The sequence below is a fragment of the Hippichthys cyanospilos genome, chromosome 1 (assembly GCF_059441005.1).
Source record: "Hippichthys cyanospilos isolate Australia breed blue-spotted pipefish chromosome 1, RoL_Hcya_1.0, whole genome shotgun sequence".
Lineage (NCBI taxonomy): Eukaryota > Metazoa > Chordata > Actinopteri > Syngnathiformes > Syngnathidae > Hippichthys > Hippichthys cyanospilos.
Window position 1 is genome coordinate 28,454,050 of NC_142369.1, and position 21,464 is coordinate 28,475,513.

The 21,464-nt window shown below is 39.7% G+C and overlaps 1 protein-coding gene across 2 annotated transcripts; it reads left to right on the plus strand.

The window, feature by feature from the left end:
* The first annotated feature begins 1,376 nt into the window (after positions 1-1,376).
* Positions 1,377-21,028, plus strand: zbtb34 (zinc finger and BTB domain containing 34). 2 transcript variants are annotated; one of them, XM_088432349.1, is made up of 2 exons: positions 1,377-1,489; positions 14,667-21,028. In XM_088432349.1, the coding sequence occupies exon 2, from the start codon at positions 14,700-14,702 to the stop codon at positions 16,227-16,229; it is 1,530 nt and encodes a 509-aa protein (XP_088288475.1). In that variant the 5' UTR covers positions 1,377-1,489; positions 14,667-14,699; the 3' UTR covers positions 16,230-21,028. The 2 variants fall into 2 exon arrangements, with proteins under 2 accessions (XP_088288475.1, XP_088288466.1); XM_088432340.1 differs by lacking the exon at positions 1,377-1,489.
* The last annotated feature ends 436 nt before the right edge of the window (positions 21,029-21,464 follow it).

Genomic DNA, 21,464 nt, shown 5'->3' on the forward strand with positions numbered 1-21,464 from the left:
CTACAACGCCTTCATTCTTAAATATCACAAACAGACAATTATGGGCATGAATTCCTTAAAAGGTAGACACAAAGGGTTAATGCATTATCAATACAAATGGCTAAAATGTACTTCTTCCAATAATTATGGAAGTGAATTCTGCGTAATTCCTCAACCAAGTGGTCAAATAGAAAAAATTGAATTTCATCAACCCCTAAAGCAATACAATATACTCATGTATCCAGTGTATCTGGTACCATACAACTGAAGTGATCAAATCGCCATGCTGTCTTCTGTCATAGTCACCAAAAACTCAAACAAATAAAAATGTTGGGTTTTGGAATTCTGTACCTCAGCGTTCAGTAAGACAACACGAAATTAAGTGTTCTATTAGTTTACAAAGGCGCAACATTTTGAAATATATTAATTTTGCTTTCATTAGATATCTTTCTTTATTTTTATTTTTTTTTACGTTTAATATCACTATATTATATGATTGGGTTTAGGAGAAACACACTTGGCAATGGGTTCAGGAGCCATTGGATGGCTCGTTCGATTGGTGTGTTATAGTTTAGTCTCTGGCGCCACTGTGTGGCATTTCTGGGGGGGAGTATTTAAAGTGTCATTTTCGTGTCGCGTATACTTCAGATTTTAAAGCATTCCTGGGAACAATAACAGTGCTAGATATCTGCAAAGTACAGTCCACCACAACATATCGAAGGTTTTCAAAGATGACTGCACGTTGACACAACGAGACGCTCCCAATGGGGTAGCGATGTTTAAAATGTTGTCAAAAAAGTTGAACGTTATTAATTAATGTCTCATTAAATGTCACAAATTGTGAAACTTTTGGGTGGTGAGATATTAAAATGGTGAACAGGACGATTACAAATACAACGATATCCACACTGGTAATTGCCATCTTGCAACGTGTTTGTATTTTCGTTAAATCAATCATATGGCAGACATTTCAATGTGAGAACGACTTCGGTGCATGTTTAATCCGCCTGTAGAAATACACACCGGTCGTTACAGCTCTGCCAATAAAATAACGTATGTGTGCGCAGGGGTGGTACGAACCATTACAGAATTTTACACAACCCATCTAATGATTGTGGAATGAAAGCGGTGCGCATACACGTATCATGTGTTCCACGGCACGGGTGCCGTGAATGAGACAAGAACATTCGCGTGGACAGTTTATGGGTTGAGAACAAACTGGATCTCGCCTTGTCTCATCTTCATTTATTATGGTATGTAGGACTTGCACAGTGTATGGGGATTTGGGGAATACGTCTCTATACATTGCACTGGCATAAGCAAGGGAGGGGCTGCTGCAAAACTCGCCGGTAGAATGAATGCAAAGAGCCAAAAGAACACTTCCTGTTGATGCAAAAATTGCAGCAGCAACTGTCTGACACATCTGGACTGGAGAGGGGGGGAGGCCTGGCCGTGGCTGTTAGCGAACTTGAAGGGGAATGGGCAACGTTTAGTGTCAATCTGCATCACGGTGAGTCCGCTTGTTTTAATTGTGGCGTGGGCTGGTGGCGGCGCGCCGCCGTTCGTCATGTCAACGTGTGTTCTCTCTTACTTCGGTAATGGTGGAATGTGGAGCCAGCGATTGCAGGCTAGCGCATGCTAGCTTTAGCCACCGCTGTTGGCTAACGGCTTGGTAGCTAAATCGCCTGGTGAGCTAGCTCGCTAGCAGTGTAGCTACCTTATGTGACAGCCGACATAGCGCCTCTATGCGACCACATTAATGTAAATGTATCAAAATATTTTCGGTCTTGTGTGCATTAAGCACAACGTTAGCCGACTGTCAGGCTTTTTCACCCGGGCGGAGCACAGTGAGGCGTGCGCGAAGGTCCGGTGTTTTTGCCAAGAATGCTGGCTAAATGTTAAGCAAGCTAATGGAGTTAGCAAATGTTCGAATGCTGCACGGCCCTGTGAAGCGATGCATATACAATTTGGTAAATCACTTCAGTATACCAGTGGACGAGGCGGCCGACATTATTAAGTTGGCTTCGACTTTTAGCTTGCGTTGGCTCCGATATCGGGAAGACTTGCCATTCCTTTTGTTGCCTACACTTGGGATTGCAATACAGAAAAAAATAAGTTTGGCACGGCCCAAATTTGCCCCATTTTGGTTAGACAGATGGCGTCCCACGATTTAGTATGTTTAAATGATTGTCGACACATGACGATCAATACAGAAATGTAACCATAACATGTGCTACTGTAATTCAAAACTGGCTGGGGCAGCAGCCCTCTTGAGTCATCAGCCTGTCATACTTTACGTTGCTGTTATAGGTTATCTTGACACCCTTTTACCAGCAAAACCACCTTTACGGTACCAGCAATTATGTTCTCATATCCACATACTTGTGCTGGCAAGAAAGACCAAAGTGCAGCAAAACCAGGTTATTCAGTACAGTTGAGTTCACCAAGGACACTTAACTATTACCTTGTAACTACTATTTCAGCAAATATTCCCCATTAAGCGTCAGATTTTTTGACTAGCCACATTTTTATTTGGTTTGATTTTTGCTTATGAAGCCTCGCACACAATTTTTATTTATTCCATATCAAATCAATGTGAAAATAGTTCCTGAAAAATGAAAAGGGTTCCAAATTTGTCTGGTCAGAATGGTATCCACTTATCCATTTTCTAGAGCCACTTTCACCCTCACAAACGTCGCAGGCTTGCTGGTTCACAGCTGACTTTGGGCTGTTTGCGGGCTCACCCTTAACTGGATGCCAGCCAATTGCATGGTATACATAGGCAAACAACCATCATGGCACCTCAGTTTGAGAATATAACATATCAAATCTTTCAAAAAAAATAAATAAATACATACATATATATATATATATATATATATATATATATATATATATATATATATATATATATATAATTTTGAGAATGTTTGTGTGATAGCAATAAACAAGCAGAAAAAACAACAACAACCCCACATTTCATTGATAGTATAACCTAATTATTCATCACCATATCACTACAAAAGCGCAAACATCATGTAACTGGCTCTGCTGAGTTATAGTTTAAGCTTGTTTCTTGTGACGACGCACAAGTTGGCTTACAAAATTTAGTCAATTAGAACGAGATGAGATTTTCTCAAACTTTGTAAATATAAAACGATGCCTAATATAACTGTTGCTGTTTCTTTCATGTTTTATTTTTTATGAGCGGACCGCAAAAAAATCTTGCATGCAGTGTGCTGTGTCTCATCGTTAAGCACTAAGCAGTGATTCGTTTGAAGGTAGTGACATTATTATTGTGGGAAATGTGAAGAGGAAGTAAATAATGGCAGGGTGGTGTGACTGTTGTGGTTAGATCTTTTATTCTATTATTTTACTTTGTTTTTTACAAGGTCTGTGTCAACTGCAGGTCATTGGCGCTAATAGGCCATGAGCAGCACTTGACCTGACGAAAGAGAAATCAACACCAGACAATGGATTTAAAAATTAATGTGAAAATTGCACTTCCTTCAACATTATAATCATTTAAAAGTAACACTTAAGAACTTTCAGGCTTGATTGATTATGGCGGCACCATATGGATAAAAGCGGCTGTTTTTTGAGTAATTTCAGACTATATTTCCCATGCGGACTAGTGTATAGTGTTAGGAAAGCCTGAGCATTGGTGGCCTGCATTGAGACTGACTCACTGGATTTCTGTTTCCATTGGCTGTGTGAAGGATGAATAGCAATTAGTTCATGAATCTAATTGTGTCTAAACATCATACTCTTGAGTTTGTTATGTAGCTGGCTGTGTAGAACTGTGAACTATCAAGCTGACTGCTATTTATTGCCACTGCACAACTTTCTGACATATAATATTAGTATTATCAGATGCGGGGGGCGGCTCGACGGGTGAGCGGTTAGCATGTCTGCCTCACAGTTAAGAGACCCAAGTTCAATTCCATCTGTCTCCAGCCTTCGTGTGTCTTATTTGCATGTTCTCCCCAGGCCCCGTGGGTTCTCTCCGGGCATTCCAGCTTCATCCCACACTCTAACAACTTGCATGGCAGATGTATTGGACACTCTAAATTGTCCTTAGGTGCGTGAATGATTGTTTATCTCTGCGTGCTTTGCAATTCGCCGGCAACCAGTTCAGGGTGTCCCCTGCCTACTGCCCGAAGTCAGCTAGGATAGTCACCAGCAAGCCTGCTACCCTTGTGATGATAAGGGACTATAGAAAATGGATGGTGGATTATCAGACTTTCTTGAAGAATCAAAAGCTCTTTGATGGTCCACCAGGAACAAAAGGGCACCGTTGATCAGAAACCCCTCCTTATTTTTCACCTCACGCTACGAATGAAACCCTGCGTTGATCCTCGAATGCCTGGGTAGCCTCCCTCTTTCTTCTGTTTTTTGGGGGGGATAAAGAAAGGAAGATATGACATGCCGTATAGCAGTTACCACGGTTGTAGTTTTTTGTATGTTAATGTTGATGTCACCCTCCTCAAAGTTGCCAGTAAATGTGATACAGACCCCTCACTTCTGTTCGCTGAGGTGAACAGTAAGAATTTCACTGTGTGGTTTCGTGCTATACATGTGACAATTCTATTCAATCTACACTATTGCAAAGCACATTTCAAGTAGTTGTAATTTGATTTTTCATCAGAATATTTGTGAAAATATTTTATGAAGGTTAAAATGTTAATTAATGATGTGTATTACTTAGTGTTGCTCTAATATACTTCAACCTTGGCAGACCTATGTGTTGTTTGTCCTATAATTGTGTGCTTATCACTGTCTAGTATTTTACTAGTTTTTTTAAATATTATTATTATTTTATTCATATGCGTAATTCATCCATCCAACCATTTTCTTAACAGCTTGTCCTCACAAGGCTTTCAAGCTCATTGCTGCCTATCCCAGCTGTCTTTGAGCGGTGGGGCAGGTATACCCTAAATTGGTTGATAGCCAATCGCAGCAATGAACAGCCATTCACACTCACAAACATACCTGAGGGCAATTTGGATTCTCCGATATACCTACCATGCAGGTGTTTAGGATTGTGGAAGTAAACCAGGAGTACCCGGCGAAAAGCCATGCAGACAACATGCAAACTTGACAAAGGGAGGCCGGAGCCGGAAGCGAACCAGGGACCAGAGTTGTGAGGTGGACGTGCTAACCACTCTGTAACCACCATTGTGCTGCCTAATTTTAATAATATTAATTAAAAAAAAAAAAAAGGCCACTGGACAGGATATGTGTGTGTGTGTGTGGAGAGGGGGGGGGGGCTGTACTTTAGTATTGAATGGCATCATACATGGGAAAATCAAAATTAAAATTTTGTGTTTATGACAGCATATGTACATTCTAAGCAGAAAAGTTGGTCTCCAGTTCTGTTGCTGTAACACAAGACATGGAAGCGTATTGATTCTGATTATATAAAAGTGGCATTGCCAAGGCACTTAACGGCTTTTTCCCAATTGCTCTAAAACTCATTGTTAATACTGTTCCACCTGCCAGTATATTTTTTTGTGCAAAATGTATTAAGTTTGTTAGCATGCTATTTTAAACTTTAAACGTTTAACTATAGGTATCTGCATATATGAATATGCGCTATCTTCGGCAGAATGGCAGTTCAGTTTCTTAGGAAATTTGAGTTATTTGGGTGGATAAATTTCCAACCCGGAACTATCCCTGTTTCGCTCAGCGTTTCCTCGAGGATCATTTACAGCAGGCCTTCCGGGGAACTGTGGCAGTGTAAACAAATGACATTTATTAAAATGAGTGGGCCTATATCATGGAATTTTAATCTTTGTACAAATAAATATATGCATAAATGATTGAATCTTAACATTTGCCACATTGGAAGTTCAATTTTTATGAAAGATCAGTTTTTTTGGTGGCTTGATGTCTAACAGAGAAGTTAAATGGTTTGTTGTCTGATACGTACTTCTCACTGTGCGGCTGTTGTACTCTCTCCATGATGTCGTTGTAAAGCCCACCACCATGACATAACAACACGGACAAAAAAACTAGCATCGTAGCAAACAGTAATGAATGTCACAGGTGAAATAAATGAAGACGTCTTGGGAGCAAGGCAGTCTTTTTTAATGTGTTTTAGAATTTTTCAAGTAAGGCAAGAGCTACTCTACTACTTGTCATATATAAATATGCAATGTGAAAGTGTACATATTTTAAATACCTAGGTAGACATGTACATAGTAGGGGTGTGTCAAAAATTGATTTTCATCAGAATCTCAATTGTCATTTTACTATGATTTAAATCGATATTAAAGGTCATTAAATCAATATTAAAAATAAAACAGAAATAAATAGGCGTCCTGTCTGCTTTCGTATTCCACGCTGTGCCACGACGACACCTGGCAGCTCGTTTGGGATTGTGATGCGTGCACTGCTTGAAAGCAGTTTTCGCTTTCACTCGGCCGTGAGTTTAAAATGTTCTGTTCTGCCTTTTAGGCAAGTTTCAGTAATTTTTTTCTTGACTTGTTTTGAAGGTATGCTTTTATTTTGCCACAATCTGTGTAAACAGTAAGTGTGGTGAGCTTGCGACGTGCTTCAAATCCACGCGCAACAAGACGTGTGTTAAACTCCTATGGGACAACGCCTGTTTGTATAATGTTGTTGTTGATATTTGATGATTTTTGTTCAGGGTAATTGCTGTCGAATTGTCAGCTAAATTCAGTTTCTCTTTTACACTTGCTGTGAATGCGTGCTATCGAAGAACATGGCTGATTTAAGTTACCGTCTTCATTTTTAGTTTCACTCTGCTGATGTGGATGCCAAGATGTGCATTAAAAGCTACAAACTACTATGAGGACGTCTTGCGTCATCACTTCAGTTTAACTCGCCGTCTAACTCGGACTAAGCTCTTACTCGTCTCAGTGAGGACAATACATTTTCACATCGCTGTCAAGGAATGGCGTGTCACCGTCACTGATCTGGTGATTGTGTAAGTGTTAAAAGTGTCTTTCACCTATCGCAGGTTGAACTTACGTTGTAGCCATGACAAGTATTTCTGCCGTCTTCATACTAAATAGATCAACGACGACAGGAATAGCGTTCTGTCATGTCTTCTGCTTCACCTCACACCCGAAAAATCTCGCTCTCGTGTCCGCACGTGAGATAAATGAGCAAACCACAAAAAAATATTCATGTAGAACAGGGAGCATCTCGTCCGTCATCAACACAACACAAAACCTCAGCATGTCCACAAAACAAAATAAGCCCAAAGCAGATATAAAACAAAATAATGTGTGCAAACTCCATATTGATTTACAAACACATATTACTCACATACATGTAAATGAATAAGAATACTGTCTATACGGTATTAGATAATATGTTAGAATTGTGACCAATAATGCTTCAATGCAATGCAATAATGTTTCATGCTTTGCCCTTACACTCAATTTAGCTGCTCACTTGAAAAAGTTCATTTTCATATCTTGTCATAAATGTATTCAGAAATATCAATATTTTTCACTTGGACAAAAGTTTTTCAGATAATATTTTGCTACTGCGATTTCCTTTTTCAAACAAGCAGTATACAAACAAAGCTTCAAGGCTTGATACTTACAAATAACAATAAACTAAAATACTACACCTTGGGAAGCGGCAGCATATCTTCGATTTATGACATAATTCGCCACGAGTCTCCTCTAACTTCTTGAAGTGGAAGTGTCATTCCTGAGTGAGAGAGCGCAATTCCCCCCTGTTTTCTTTTTGTTATATTCACATTACTGTGGCACTGTTCTACATTGTTTGGCAAATTACCAGTCCTATTTGCCCTATTTGGTGTTGCGCATAAAGTGCACCTAACAAATACATTCTTCATGTCTTTATCTCTGACAAACTGAAAGTAATGGGCGTATGTCCATCTTGTGTTCGTTCTGATTATATTCAAGCTATCATCAGCTGCTGCAGTATATACTAACAACAAGTAAAAAATTTTCTCCGGACTTTCTCCAACGATCTCATGGTGTTTCCGGCTAAAAATGCATTGTAATGCATTACTTTACTCTTATTTGTAGCATGTTTTGTGGACACAATTGTAGGCATCAGTCTGGCATGATTGTGGACCTGGACAGTCCTTGACTCTGTCCTGTTTTGCTTGCTGGAAAACATCCTCATCCTGTTTGCAAATACTGCCAAAAGAACAGGGAAGCTTCTTGCCAGAAAAGTGTTGTATTAAGGCCAAAGTTACCCAAACCTCAATGATAATGTTGTAATGTAGGATGAACAAACTGTAAATTGATTATCCGAACACCGTGCTCAACTAACTACTTAAAATGTAGTATGACAAAAGATGTGAAGTATGTGATTAATATGTGAGGTTAAAATACAATTAATTAGGGCTGGGCGATTTTTGCTTAAATATAAAATCTCCCGTTATTTTTTCTTCCTCAAGTTTGATTCCAGGCTCTTAACATATTTATTTACCCCCTCTTTTTTTTAATGAAAATAAGTAAAAAAAAAAAAAAAAAAAAAGAAGAAAATTCAAAACAAGTTTAACAGACAATTAATTCCCTTTGTATTAAAGTGCAAAACACCTGCCTTGAGTGGAATCACTTCTGTAAACTGTAGCATGACAGAACAATGTATAAGATTGTCTATATATATATAAGTTTGTCTCTTTTTTTTTTTTTTTTTTTTTTTAACTTTGTGAAAGATAAATATTGCAACTTGACATTAGTGTACTTGGTGCCCGTGTTTTTCTTATTTTCCTTAATACATTTTTGGCCAGGAAGAGCAGCCTGCTCACTGCCTCTGGTTTGAGGCATGATCCAGCTGCATGTGACAGTTCCGGTCCGGCCTTTTACACCGTATGGGTTGCTTGATCTTAACCATGTGCAACGCAGCCGCTTCCGCAGCCGCTCTCCATCGTGCCCCAATATGGAATTATATATGTGCCGCAATCGCGAGCGAGCAATGAAAGATTTTGAGCACAGAAAAAAATGTTGAGCGCACAATGATAAGAGTTTGAGTGAGCAACGATGGATATTGAGGACGGAAAAAAGTTTTGCTCGCTCACGAGAGCCCTCCCTCCCTCAATCAACATCTAGCGCTCGCTTGCTAGAGTTATGTCCCCGCTGCACGCTCAGTTCAGCACACATGTTACAAATGTACCACAAAATTAGCGAATCAGAGCTAGTAAAAAGTACATTGACTGACTGCTTGGTCTTCAATTCGATATCTCGTTGTTTTCACCTGGAAATAGCAAATGAGATTGCGTTACATCAACTTGGGTGGGAGAAGATGGACTTAAATCATTAAAGTACAAAAACTAACAAGATATTTCTATCAAATGAGACAATACAGCAATAATAATTATATTAAAAATATATTGTTTCTCTCCGTCCTCTCCCATTCTGTTCCTCTAAAGGACAAGGAAAGCTTTTTTTGTATTTGCGTTTTTATTGGCTCATTTTGCTGTGTTTACACTTACAGCTCGGAGGTTTGTTAATTAATGTGTAAGCATGTCCATTACTGCTAACAATTTTTGTCTTTGAAATTCCAAAACACGCCCATTTAATCGCTTCAGGGAGCCTTAGCCTTAAATAACTTCAGGTTCCAGACAAAAACTTGTTTGTGCAGTCATAGCAGATCAACTTCACTGCATAACGTCCAACTGTTGCCAGTACTGGAATTTCTAGCTTTGATAAAACACTCCAAAAAGTATGCATTTTCATTCCAAGGGTTAAAAGGGATGATTTTTTTGTCTTCGCCATATTGGCTGACATTTTCACATTTTCCCTGTGTGTGTGATTTTTCTCTGTTTCCTTTCCGGGGGGGGGGGGCATACAATGTAGCTTTACTCAAGGCTAAATTACTTAAGTGGTGACAAGCACTGTTTGTCTGTATGCTCCCTTTCGTTTTTGCTTTGGTGCGACAATTTTTCCCAAAAATAGCTAGGATAGGCTCTAGCACACCCATGACCTTGGACTAGAAATATGCATATCAATCCAAGTATCAATAGAATAAAGTGTGTATCGGTATCCTGTCTATCAAAGAGCTAGTATTGATCTTTTACATTTATTTCTATCGGTTTTCTCATGGGTTCCTTTCTTGTATTAAATGGGTGAAATACTTTAATGAAAGAAGATAACAACTTAATTTCACAAAACTTAAATATTTAATCCATTCTTTTATTTATTTTACATACTGTATACAGGGTCTCCAGTACAGGTACTTTTCTTTCAAGAGCTTTTGTAACTATACCAGCTGAATATCACAGCGCAATTTATAAGTTTAGTATACAATAATATAGCATCTAGGAATAGCTTTAAATTAAACGATTGAAATTGCATAAGTAAATAAATAATGAAATTAAATTTGCCCACAGACTGCATAACTTTTCATCTTACGTACAATGACCAGTGGCTCCCTCGAGGCATGCAGAAAGGATGGATAGCAAAAAAAATGGTCATTTGACTCATTTGTCAAAAAGGTCAGAAATCCCTGAACTGCTATCATATACATATATATATATATATATATATATATATATATATATATATATATATATATATATATATATATATATATATATATATATATATATAAAGAGAGAGAGAGAGATAGATAGGCACAACAATCACAACAAACGGCGGTCACAATCGATCAGCCTTTTCAATATCTCCCGATTTTTCTTGACCTCTTTCTTCATGCTCTCTTTCTCTTGGCACTGAGATGTACAGTGCAGTGTATCCACTCGAGTGTCCCCAAAAGTTTTTAAAAGCACCGTAGCGCATTGTGGAGCTCTCTTTACCTTTGACCTGAGATGTACAATACTGTATATCCACACGGGTCTCCCTCCAAGTTTTTAAAAGCGCCGTAGGTTGGTTAGGTTGGCCTTGGTTAAACAATTGAAGTGTGCAAATCCAGTGTAGCTCCAAACACCAAATAGATCATTTGTAAACAAAAAGCATTCTTGCAGAACTATTTTCCATTGATATTGCCCCTGGTAGTCCAGCCAGCCAGAAAAACGGCAAAGGCGAGCTCTCGCCCCTAGTCGAGCCTGTAAAATGGCCGCTCATAGTTCGTTGATTGGAAGTGGCTCACAAAACATTTTCCCCTGCCCGGGATAGGTTAGCTAAAAGCTAACGCCTTTACCGCAGACCAGTCAGGCTAACACTGTGTACCTTGGTTACTGAGCATAGCACCACCTAAGTGCAGTGAGCATCCACTCACAACACGTTCAACATGAGGCCTCTAGATGGCAATATTATGACTCCATTGGCTATTACAGCTGTCTATTAAGTATATGGGCCGATCACATATCTATCCACGCTAGCGCAGGAGCCCGCAACTGTTGAAGCGAATGCCCTAGCACCCCTGGGAACAGGCAGATTACATACTGCCTGGCGACACAAGTTAGCTAAATTCTAATTGGCAAAAACTCCAAACTTAAAACTACAACACTAGAAGGAGCATAGCCAAATGACACAAAAAGAACAGAATATGACAAATACTTTTTTAAATATAAAAATATATATGTTTAGTAAAAATACATTTAAAGTGAAATTGACTTTTGTTATAGTTATAATAATGAATATACTTAATTACAGTTATGTTATGTTAGGTAATGTAAGGCCAGCAGGGAAAGCCTTGCTGGGCCTGACGGTCCACCACTGCTATACAGTATATACAGTATGTGGGTGGGTGTATATATAGGATGCTCCAATTCCTGTAAAAATCACCTCTGGGTATGTATGGTTTCACTTGGTTTCCCAATTTAAAGAAATGTATGGTTAAAATATAGGAAGATAAGACAAAAATTGTAAACAGCTTGCAGGAGCTGTATGCATTTTGTTTAACAATCCAGTATTGGAATTAATCTCAGCTGCAGCTGAAAAATGAGCCTGATTCTTCTCAAGTATTTTGTCTCGTTTTCGCAGACTCAATCTCGTGAGACAACTTGTCTCGTGAGAGTTGTGTCTCTTTCCATTCGTACTGATTAGAAATGTATTTATCTTGATTGAATTTGTAAACTGGACCATCGTGGCCAGAGTACCGCTTTTGTTTGAGTTGTGCTGGATGTGGGCTATAATTAACTATAATAATTATATTGGTCTAATTTATTAAACTTTGTAGTTTGTAGCGGTATCTCCATGCGTGTTTTGTTCCGCAACACAAGAACCTAGATCTTGTTTGTTTGTTTGTGTTTTTTCTGGCTCATATGTTAGAAAATTGCATCACAATGTGCAACCACAGTAAAACTTAACGAAATAAAGGCATAAAGTCACTATATCAGTAATTAAGCAACAAGTCGATTCATGTACCAATTAATTTGGCTTTAATTTAAAAAAAAAAAGTACTGTTCCTATCACGGCATCATAAGGCATAAAATTAGATTTGCAGAAACCACTTTAAAATCTCACTTTACCCCCCCCCCACACACACACACACACACACACACACACACAAGTACCTACAGTGCCTTTTTGTTGTGACTCACAACTTGTCATACCAGGGGTAGACACTATAGTAAGTCATTTACATAGGGTGATTGTCATAGGTTTTATCCTGGATTTCCCACTCAGATCTAATTTATATGTGTTAAATACTACATACATTCACATACATGTACTATTCACTGAGAGACATAAGACATAGATATAACTTATCTCAGCCTATATCTATACATCTGGAGTTGACCTCATTGTTCCCTTGCCAACTTAAACAATGTTGTCAGACCCGTTGTGCATTAAAGCCAGTTAGTTGTACACTGAGCTCCGGCTGTGATTCAAATAGCAAATCACCACTGAATGTCTTTGCAACAGAAGTTATGGCCAGTCAAAATGGCAGGCAATATCGCGTGGTCTGTCGCAAAATAAATTATATTAAAATAGTTCAAATGGTTTGTTGTTTTTAGCCTCATTTCACTAATTCTCACTCTCAATTCAAAATGTTTCAATTCAATCAAAAATGGGTTCTACTTCAGTCTGATTTGCAAGACAGAATAGAAAAGGGAAAATGTGTTGTTTATTTATTTTTACATTTATTAAATTTGATTTGTGAGGAGCATGCTTTTTTCCAAAAAAAAAAAAACAAAAAACATTTGGACAACTGGTACTCTTTAAGGCTAGCTATCCATTGAAGCTTTTATACTATAAAATAAGATGAAACAAAAAAAAAGTTACAACGTAAGGTATATTGTCATTTCACAAGTTGCAGTACCAAAATATGATGTGAAAAACTGTTGCACATATGAAAAATAATATTATTTCTCAGTCCATTTACAGTAAAAGTTGTTAAAATATTTCTTTCAAGTAAGCTGCTAAATTGAGTGTAAAGGCAGAGCATGAAACGTGTGGCAGTTTGTTCATCTCTGAGCATATATTGGGCATTATTGGTCGCAATTGTAACATATTATTTAGTACAGTATAGACATTATTTTCATTCATTTACATGTATGTGAGTAATATGTGTTTGTGCATTAATTTGCAGTTTGCATACATTGTTTTGTATTTTATTTCATTTTGTTTTGTGAACATGCTAAGGTTTTGTGTTATGTTGCTTGCTGACCATTTGCTTTCTGTATGAATATTTGTTCATAATTAGCTCTTTTAATTGACGCGCGCATGGTAGAGAGAGCAAGGATGCTCGTGGTGTCCTTGTTTGGTAAAGTTTGATTTATTGCAAACATGACAAAAAAATTGATTGTACAGAGGAAAAGACAAAAAAGAAGGGTTGAAAAGCAGACAATACCTAAATGGGGGAAAAAAAGGAAACCATAAATCCTATTGATTGATCCTTGAAAAGGAGTGGGAAGAAGTAGAATTTATTTAATCTCACACCTTTTCAATAATTCCGAAATACCCTTGTCATAAGTCATATTGCTTCACATACTTCAAAAAGATACGAAATTATTTTACACCTTTTGATTGCTGAACACTTGACATATACTCGATTCTGGTACTAGGGAAAAAAATAATGATTTTAAAAATAAAACAGTGCACAAAATTCCTAGATGTTTATTCTGAGTTGAGAGAAAAACTATCAGCGATCTTGTCCGTTGCCTTGTACCATTTATGCTTGTTCTTTTTAGGGCGCCTGAAAAAACAAGTGTAATCTTGCCAAATATTAACTAAGTTATACTCATAGAGCATCAGAAACGTATTCACATGACAGTACGTTTTTGGGGTATAAACAGCGTGTGCGACCTGGACAATAGCCCCGCGTCATTGGCTCCCATCCCTTTCACACAAAGTGACTAACCAATTTGGTCCACGGCACCATCCACGCTCCAAAAATGCCTTGAGCACAAGTGGCGGCGATGGCAAAATACCGAGCGCCGTTTGCTAATGAGCGCCAGTGTGCTTTTGTATGCCAAGCTAAAAGTGCAGCAAATCATAAGGCGCGCTCTCAATGAACAGAATCATTTTGGGAATACTTTTATTCCATACATAGGCACACTGGATTAGTAGTTGCACAGGGTTAAAAGTTGCATTAGTGGGCATTAAGTGAAACGAACTACAGTAGGAAATGAATTAAACGTCAATCTGAATTCAATTCAACATTCATAAACAAGGTGCATTGCCCATTTATTGATTAAAAAAAATAATCAATATTCCGAGCACAATTTACAGTGTGAAATCTGGTAATGATAAAAATCACATTTAGATGAGATATCGTTTTGGTTCCCCCCGCTGACGGTCCCTGTTTTTGTGTTTCCTGCTCAGGTGGTTGACAAACTGGAGAAGCATATTCAAGAAATGGACGACGGCAGCTACATCGAGTTTGATGTGCCGGAGTTCAGCAACACTGTCCTGACCCAACTCAATGAGTTACGATTGCAGGGCAAGTTATGCGACATCATTGTTCACATTCAGGGTCAGCCGTTTCGCGCCCACAAGGCCGTTCTGGCAGCGAGCTCGCCCTACTTTCGAGACCACTCCGCTCTCAGCACCATGAGTGGCCTTTCGATCTCCGTCATCAAAAGCCCCGAGGTGTTTGAACAGCTTCTCGCGTTCTGCTACACGGGCCATATGTCCCTGCAGCTCAAAGACATCATCAGTTTCCTCACCGCCGCCAGCTTTCTGCAGATGCAGGTCATTATTGATAAGTGCACGCAGATCCTTGAGAGCATCCACTCCAAAATAAGCCTCCCAGTCAGTACAAGCAGTCCAGAGAAGGAGGACTCGCAGACCAGTCGCAACGGGGTCAACGACAGCAACCTCTTCGTGAACCCCACGCAGATCTCCCCCCCTTACTACCCCCGTCCGAGTCACGCGGGGCACGAGGCGCGCGTGGAACTTGCGGGAAAAGCCCTGGGCCGCGGGCGACTGCAGCAAGAGGAAGGCCAGTCGGATCGCGGCAGCACGGATAGCGTGTCGGAGCACGACGCGCCCATGGAAGGAGAAATGGAGCAAGTGGAACTCATTGGCAAAGATGGGCAAGTGACAGATGTGCACGTGAAAGTGGAGAAAACCGAGAGGCCGACCTACTCGGACAGTTCCTCGGCCGGCGACGACGGCTACCATACGGAGTTGGTGGACGGAGAGCAAGTTCTGGCCGTTAGCGTGGGGTCGTACGGTCCCGTGATCCAGTCCGCCGCCTATTCCTACTCAGGGCTGTCTTCCCCGTGCTTCGTTAACCTCAGCAGCTCCAGTCCCTCCCGTTCCATACTCAGCGGCTTCAGAGGCGGCCGAGCCAGAGCAAAGCGGCCCCTGGCCATCCCGGCGGCGGTGCTGAGCCACATCAAGCCAGGCGCGGATGACGGCGAGCCCGCCGCGGGACCCACGCTGTTGGAGAACGACGTGCGGGAGCGTAGTCTGAGGAGTCAGTGGTACCCATACAACGAAAGACTCATTTGCGTCTACTGCGGCAAGACCTTCAATCAGAAAGGGAGCCTCGACCGTCACATGCGCCTGCATATGGGCATCACCCCGTTTGTTTGTAAATTCTGTGGCAAGAAGTACACGAGGAAAGACCAGCTGGAGTACCACATCCGTGGCCACACGGACAACAAGCCGTTCCACTGCCAGATCTGTGGAAAATGCTTCCCGTTTCAGGGCACCCTGAACCAGCACCTGAGGAAGAAGCACATGGGAGCGTCCGAGGGCAGCAATCATACGGACTCTCCGGAGAGGACGGATGGAAGCTCGGGTCAGAAAGACCAGGATGACACCGCCGAGGGGATGGCCTACGAGGCGCAATATGCAGAAGAGGCGCCGGCCGACGAAATGGAGGAGAGTTCCAAATGCAGTCCGGAAGAGGCTCAGGCGTCCAGATGCGATTATTAGTTTCTGCTTCAGGTGTAAAGAAGCTTTAAGAAATGTTTCTTTCAAATCAACTTGAGGATTTTTCAGCTCCCTCTGCTATGGACGTTTCCTACTTTTAAGGGGTGCTACCAATTTTGTGAACGCTAGGTGTCAAACGCAGAGTAAAGCGAATTAACTTCGGGAGCTGCATCTTACTATTTTGCTGAGGTCCCATTTATCTACACCCCCCCCCCCCCCCCCCCCCCCCCAATGATTTCTCTTTATATCTTTCCATGTTTTTAGAAACATATTTACAGAGTTATATAGGCATGTTGCAATAATTGAAAATGTGAAAGCTCTGGTAAGATGCTTGTCATATCACCTTTTTACCTGACCTGTTTTTGCACATATGGCCACAGGAGGTCACTCACTCACTCACTAGGAATGATCTATTTGTCTTTTTTTTTCTTTTTTTTTTCCAATTGCAAAGCTTTTTGTGACATATCCGTTCAATACCTCATGATACAACCAACTACACACTCATCATACGCAGTATTCTCACTTCAATGGAACTTACTTGGTTCTACCTCATAGCCAGTAACCTACCGGGCACAGACAAGTTCACTGTTCGAAAATCATTTTAGAGTGTATGTACAGTGTTTTGCCAAACCATTTAAAAATGATTCTCCATGTAAAGCCTTCATAGACAGGGAAAATATTCCTTGTTGATTGTATGGTTTGGACTAAGGAGGTGATATATTTTGAGTACGCCAATGAGACCGGGAATAGATGGCCCAGTACACGAAAACATACGTTTGCTGTCCAAAACGTTTTTCCCAACGACACACAGGATTTTTTACCTCATCGCTAATACTGGTGGCATGCTGTTGTATAATCACAGTTCTACGCACTGTGAACTGTTGAAAAGGGGATCTCTTGAAGTCCAGTATATTCCATACCACTGGGTTTTGATGGTTGTACATCCGAATGAATAACTTGTTTTGACCCGAGCTAGGTAAGGTAATGTAAGGTGAGCTACAACACATTCGTTCAACTACAGTACTCTGGATCTGTTCGCGCGCAGTACAGCTAACGTGCTGATATCGATAATATGCAAAAAGCAGCAAAGGAATCTCAGCCATTTTGACATGGTTCTTCTTCCGTTATTATCGAGGACTGTTTTTTTTGTTTGTTTGTTTGTTTGTTTGTTTTGTTTTTCCTCCCCTCTTGTTTCATGTTCATTCTATCCTACCTGCCATCTTTATTCCCTGCATTGGTGCGGGTCAAATATTAATGTAAAGACCAAGGTTGTTCTCTGCAGACAATACCACTTTTTGTTTGACATGTGTGGCTAAAGCAAGAGATGCGTAAATGTTGAAGGTGGTGAACGTATGTGATACAAAGTATTGATGCACTTTGCATAGTTAGTGGGAGGGATTGGTGGCCCAGTGATAGTTTGCCGATCCCTTTTGAAATCTGATGCTGCGGTGCTACCCTCACGGCAGTGACTACACCATGATGAGACTCTGCAAACCCCATTATTACTTAGAGCGGCTACAAATCATGCAAATGACTTTGTTGTGTTTTTCCTGTTTTAATGAACCGTGGGGATTGGGCGTTTGGGTAGAAATTAGTATGTAAAGACTGTTTTATATTCATTGTGATTTCATTGTTGATTATTGAAAGGCACTTGTAAGGCCTGATTATCCTTTCATAGCTGTTTGGTCATTTGACGCGCAGCTCATGTGGTCTCTCTTTGAAACGACATTGCTGTTTTATTATCCATCCAAATGAGGAAATGCCTTTCTTGTTGTGCAATTTTGCTATACGGCAATATGACATGGTGTTTTGCCAAGTTGGATTAAGAGGAATGACCCTGTTATAATGTTCTCATGCGCAGTCAATATCCTTACTGGGCAATTAAAACGGGGAATCAAATTGATTAGAATTTTACGACAATCCGGTGGTCAACCTGGAGTTGTCGTTGGGCTTTTTTTGTTTGTTTGTTTGTTTGTTTGTTTTTAAAGCTATATCAGCAGTACTCTTTAAATGAATGTTTACTGCAATTTTTTCCATGGTGTTTATTTATGTCCACGGCGGTTCAGCTGTAATTTGATTTTGCCAATGATTGCCCAAGAAGGATTTGCAAGCAAAGGTGTAAACTGCATCTTTTTTTTTTTTGTGCCATGAGTTCACACCAAAGACTAGCGCATTATTTTGAGGTGTACAATTTTTGACTGTATTTCGAAAACAAATGCTTATTAGGAGGACCGTGTTATTCGCGAAATGTTGGCCGAGTTAATCGCTATTTGAAAGGAATGTACGCTCCCCCACTTAAAACAATCATTTGTATCGACTCTGAACAATTTGCGATGAAAGCGAAATCATAATTGCTAACATTTATTTAAGCCATAAAATAGTTTGAATAGTAAATTATGTGCAATAGGTAATGTCATTGTGTAAAGCCAATGTAAACCAGAGAGAGAGTACTTCACAACAAGTGGCATTTAAACCTAGTGCCTTCCCGCAAGCTTTACATTTTAGAGTTTGGCACTTAGAATAATGTGCCTCATTTCTTTTGAAATGGATTGAATCGAGAGATTTTGGTGAAACGTAGCCACGCGTATTGTAAAGTAGTACCAAGAAGAAATGAGATCGCCGATGTGTCATCCATTTTGTACTTTTTTCAGCTCGCGTCCTACCCCCTTGTTCCCTTTTTATCAAATGAAAGACTTTTTTTTTTCTTTTTTCCCCTCTAGGTCTTCAGATTTTATTACATCGTTGTGGGACAAATGACTGTCTGAGGTTGCAAGTGATAACAATCAAACAAGGCTTTTGCCTTGCACTCAGAGAGATTTGGTTCTCCCTCCACTCTAGCCAGTGAGGACAATCCCATCTATGTGCCGTACCTTTTCCGTCTTTCACTGAATGAATGAAGGAAGGAGATGCATGGAACCCGTAAATCTACTTCCCTCTCCTGCTCCAACACTGGCGGGAGAGCAGCTGCTTGAAAATTTAGTAAAGTATGTGTGCATTTGAAATAAAATGAAGAGGAAAAAAAAATGCATACCCGATACTGTAGTTGAATTGCACGTTTCGCAACCACAAAATTGTATACAATTGCCAATGGATACTTTTAAAACTTGAGTACTCTTTGAATTTTTGCCATTGATTGTGCACTTAACAGTTCTCATTAACAGTACGTAAGAGCCCATCTGGAAATTGTATTTATCCAGCTATAATGGCCTCATTTGCTTTAGCAAGGTCCTTTCCCATTTAGATAAAAAACATTTTTGTTCTTTGTTTGTTTATACTAGCACGGTTTTGTTTTCTTATCAAAATAAGTATATAAGTCCATGTATAGGTAGATGGCGGGGGTATTGTTTAAATGCTTTTTATGTAGCTGTATTTACTTAAGTCATAGTACACACACACAAAACCAACTGACCTTGACACATACTCTAGTTGACTTTTTTTGTCAGTCCTAAGTTCCACACTCAATGCAGGAGATGCATTATGGGCCACAAGTAATCAAAAAGAAGTGTTTACAGGGAAGGCTGTCTGACTACTTTTTGAAATTGCAGCTCATCCTCTTCTTAAACTCACTTCAGGTAGTTTACAAACACTGAGACTGGCTTAGAAAGAAATCTTAAGTCTTCCATAGCTTTTTTTTCTGACTCTTTTAAGTTTCTGTCCACTGTGTTTTATTAAAAGAAAGCAATAACCTTTTATAAAAAGTCGTGTATTTGGATCATCAAGCCTATTGAAATATTGGCCTATCATCGAGTCAACTGAATGTCAGGGAGCCGTTAAATTAAAATAGAACCAGGATAATTTGATAGATAGTTTTTTGTTTTGGTTTTTTTCTAAATATATATTCGCTGCAAAACTTTGGACAAGTTAGCTTCCTCTTTAGAAAAAAAAAAAAAACTTAGTCACTAACTATATTGTATAATGTAACAAAGAAAAAGTGTTGATGATGATCAAATTCCAGTGGTAGTCAGTGAACTGCAACAGAAGAACTGAGCATGTGGCTCAGTCATCTACTCTGCACTGGGCAGAGTCGCACCTCCAGCTGTGTCAAAATAACGAAAGGGATTTTTGGGCTGCATAGCCACGTTTTGGGAGTGGGCTGTGTGTTGTCATGTTCTGATTTGGTGGACACTTCTGGCCCCTCGGTTTCAGACTTGGTTGCAATTCAAGATGAGAGGGGAGTTAATAAGCTCATCATCAGCTCCCTCGACGCACTATAATGTCTCTTGCTCATGTGTTTGGGAACAAGGCAAAAAAAAAACTAAACAAACAAAAAAAAATTAGAACTTTCAACTCAGGGTGTATAGTGTTTTGAAAATGGTCTCATTGGGCAGTATCCTTTGTCCATAATTGTGCACTTCTCTTCAGGTGGGGGAACAAGTCCTCAAGTCAGCGGTTTCCATACATTCTGCCTCAAGGTCTCAATGAGTCCATATATGTTCCACAGAGCTGAAGCTCAAGGTCCAATGAAGGGCCACAAAAAGAGTCATGACAGCACACGTGCCCGCACTCCCTATTTTGTCCACTCTCCACACAACCTCACAACCCAACTGTGAACCTCAGAACTCTACTGTTTTGTACAACTATGAAGTAAATGAAGCTAGCTCAAGCTGACGTATCTATTGCCATTTATTTGAGTTTTATTTTATAGCATGAAATAAAAGTATATTTATTCAAATGATATATTTTACTCATAATCATTCTGTGCAGCTTCGTTTTGGTTCTTAAGCTTGTAAATTGCTTTTTTATCAAGGAAAAAACTGTCAAGAGAAAAATGCGTTTGTAAAATAAAGACGCTGATTTGGCAATTTCTTGTCTTTTGTATTGTGTGACCGGAAGGCCATGAGTGATTTCCACAAGTAGCGAGCGCTTTTATTATCAACTGAAGATTTATGGTGTTAAGTGTCGTATTACTCGGCTACAGGGGTATTTCATCCTCTAGAGGGCGCCACAAACCACTATTTGAAAGATCGCCGGTTTTGGAGGTTACGAGCCATATTGATTTGGCTCAAAAGGAGCCTATATTTGTTTTTCAATGAAAGAACAACCGTTGCTCTACAACTCAATAAAAATATCGAACCGCTGTTAAACAAAAAATTTGACAAGAACTGCAAAACATTGTAAAAAGGCAAACTTGAGTCTACTGCTGTGTGTTTAGAAGTGGCGGTAGTTGTAAAATAATGTACTTTCCGTGTAAAGAAAATGCCTAATGATGGAAGAGTAAAAAAGGGACCCCTTACAAAC

Coding starts and splice junctions, on each gene's coding strand:
- zbtb34 (XM_088432349.1), top strand. CDS start 14,700: ATGGACGACGGCAGCTACATCGAGTTTGATGTGCCGGAGTTCAGCAAC.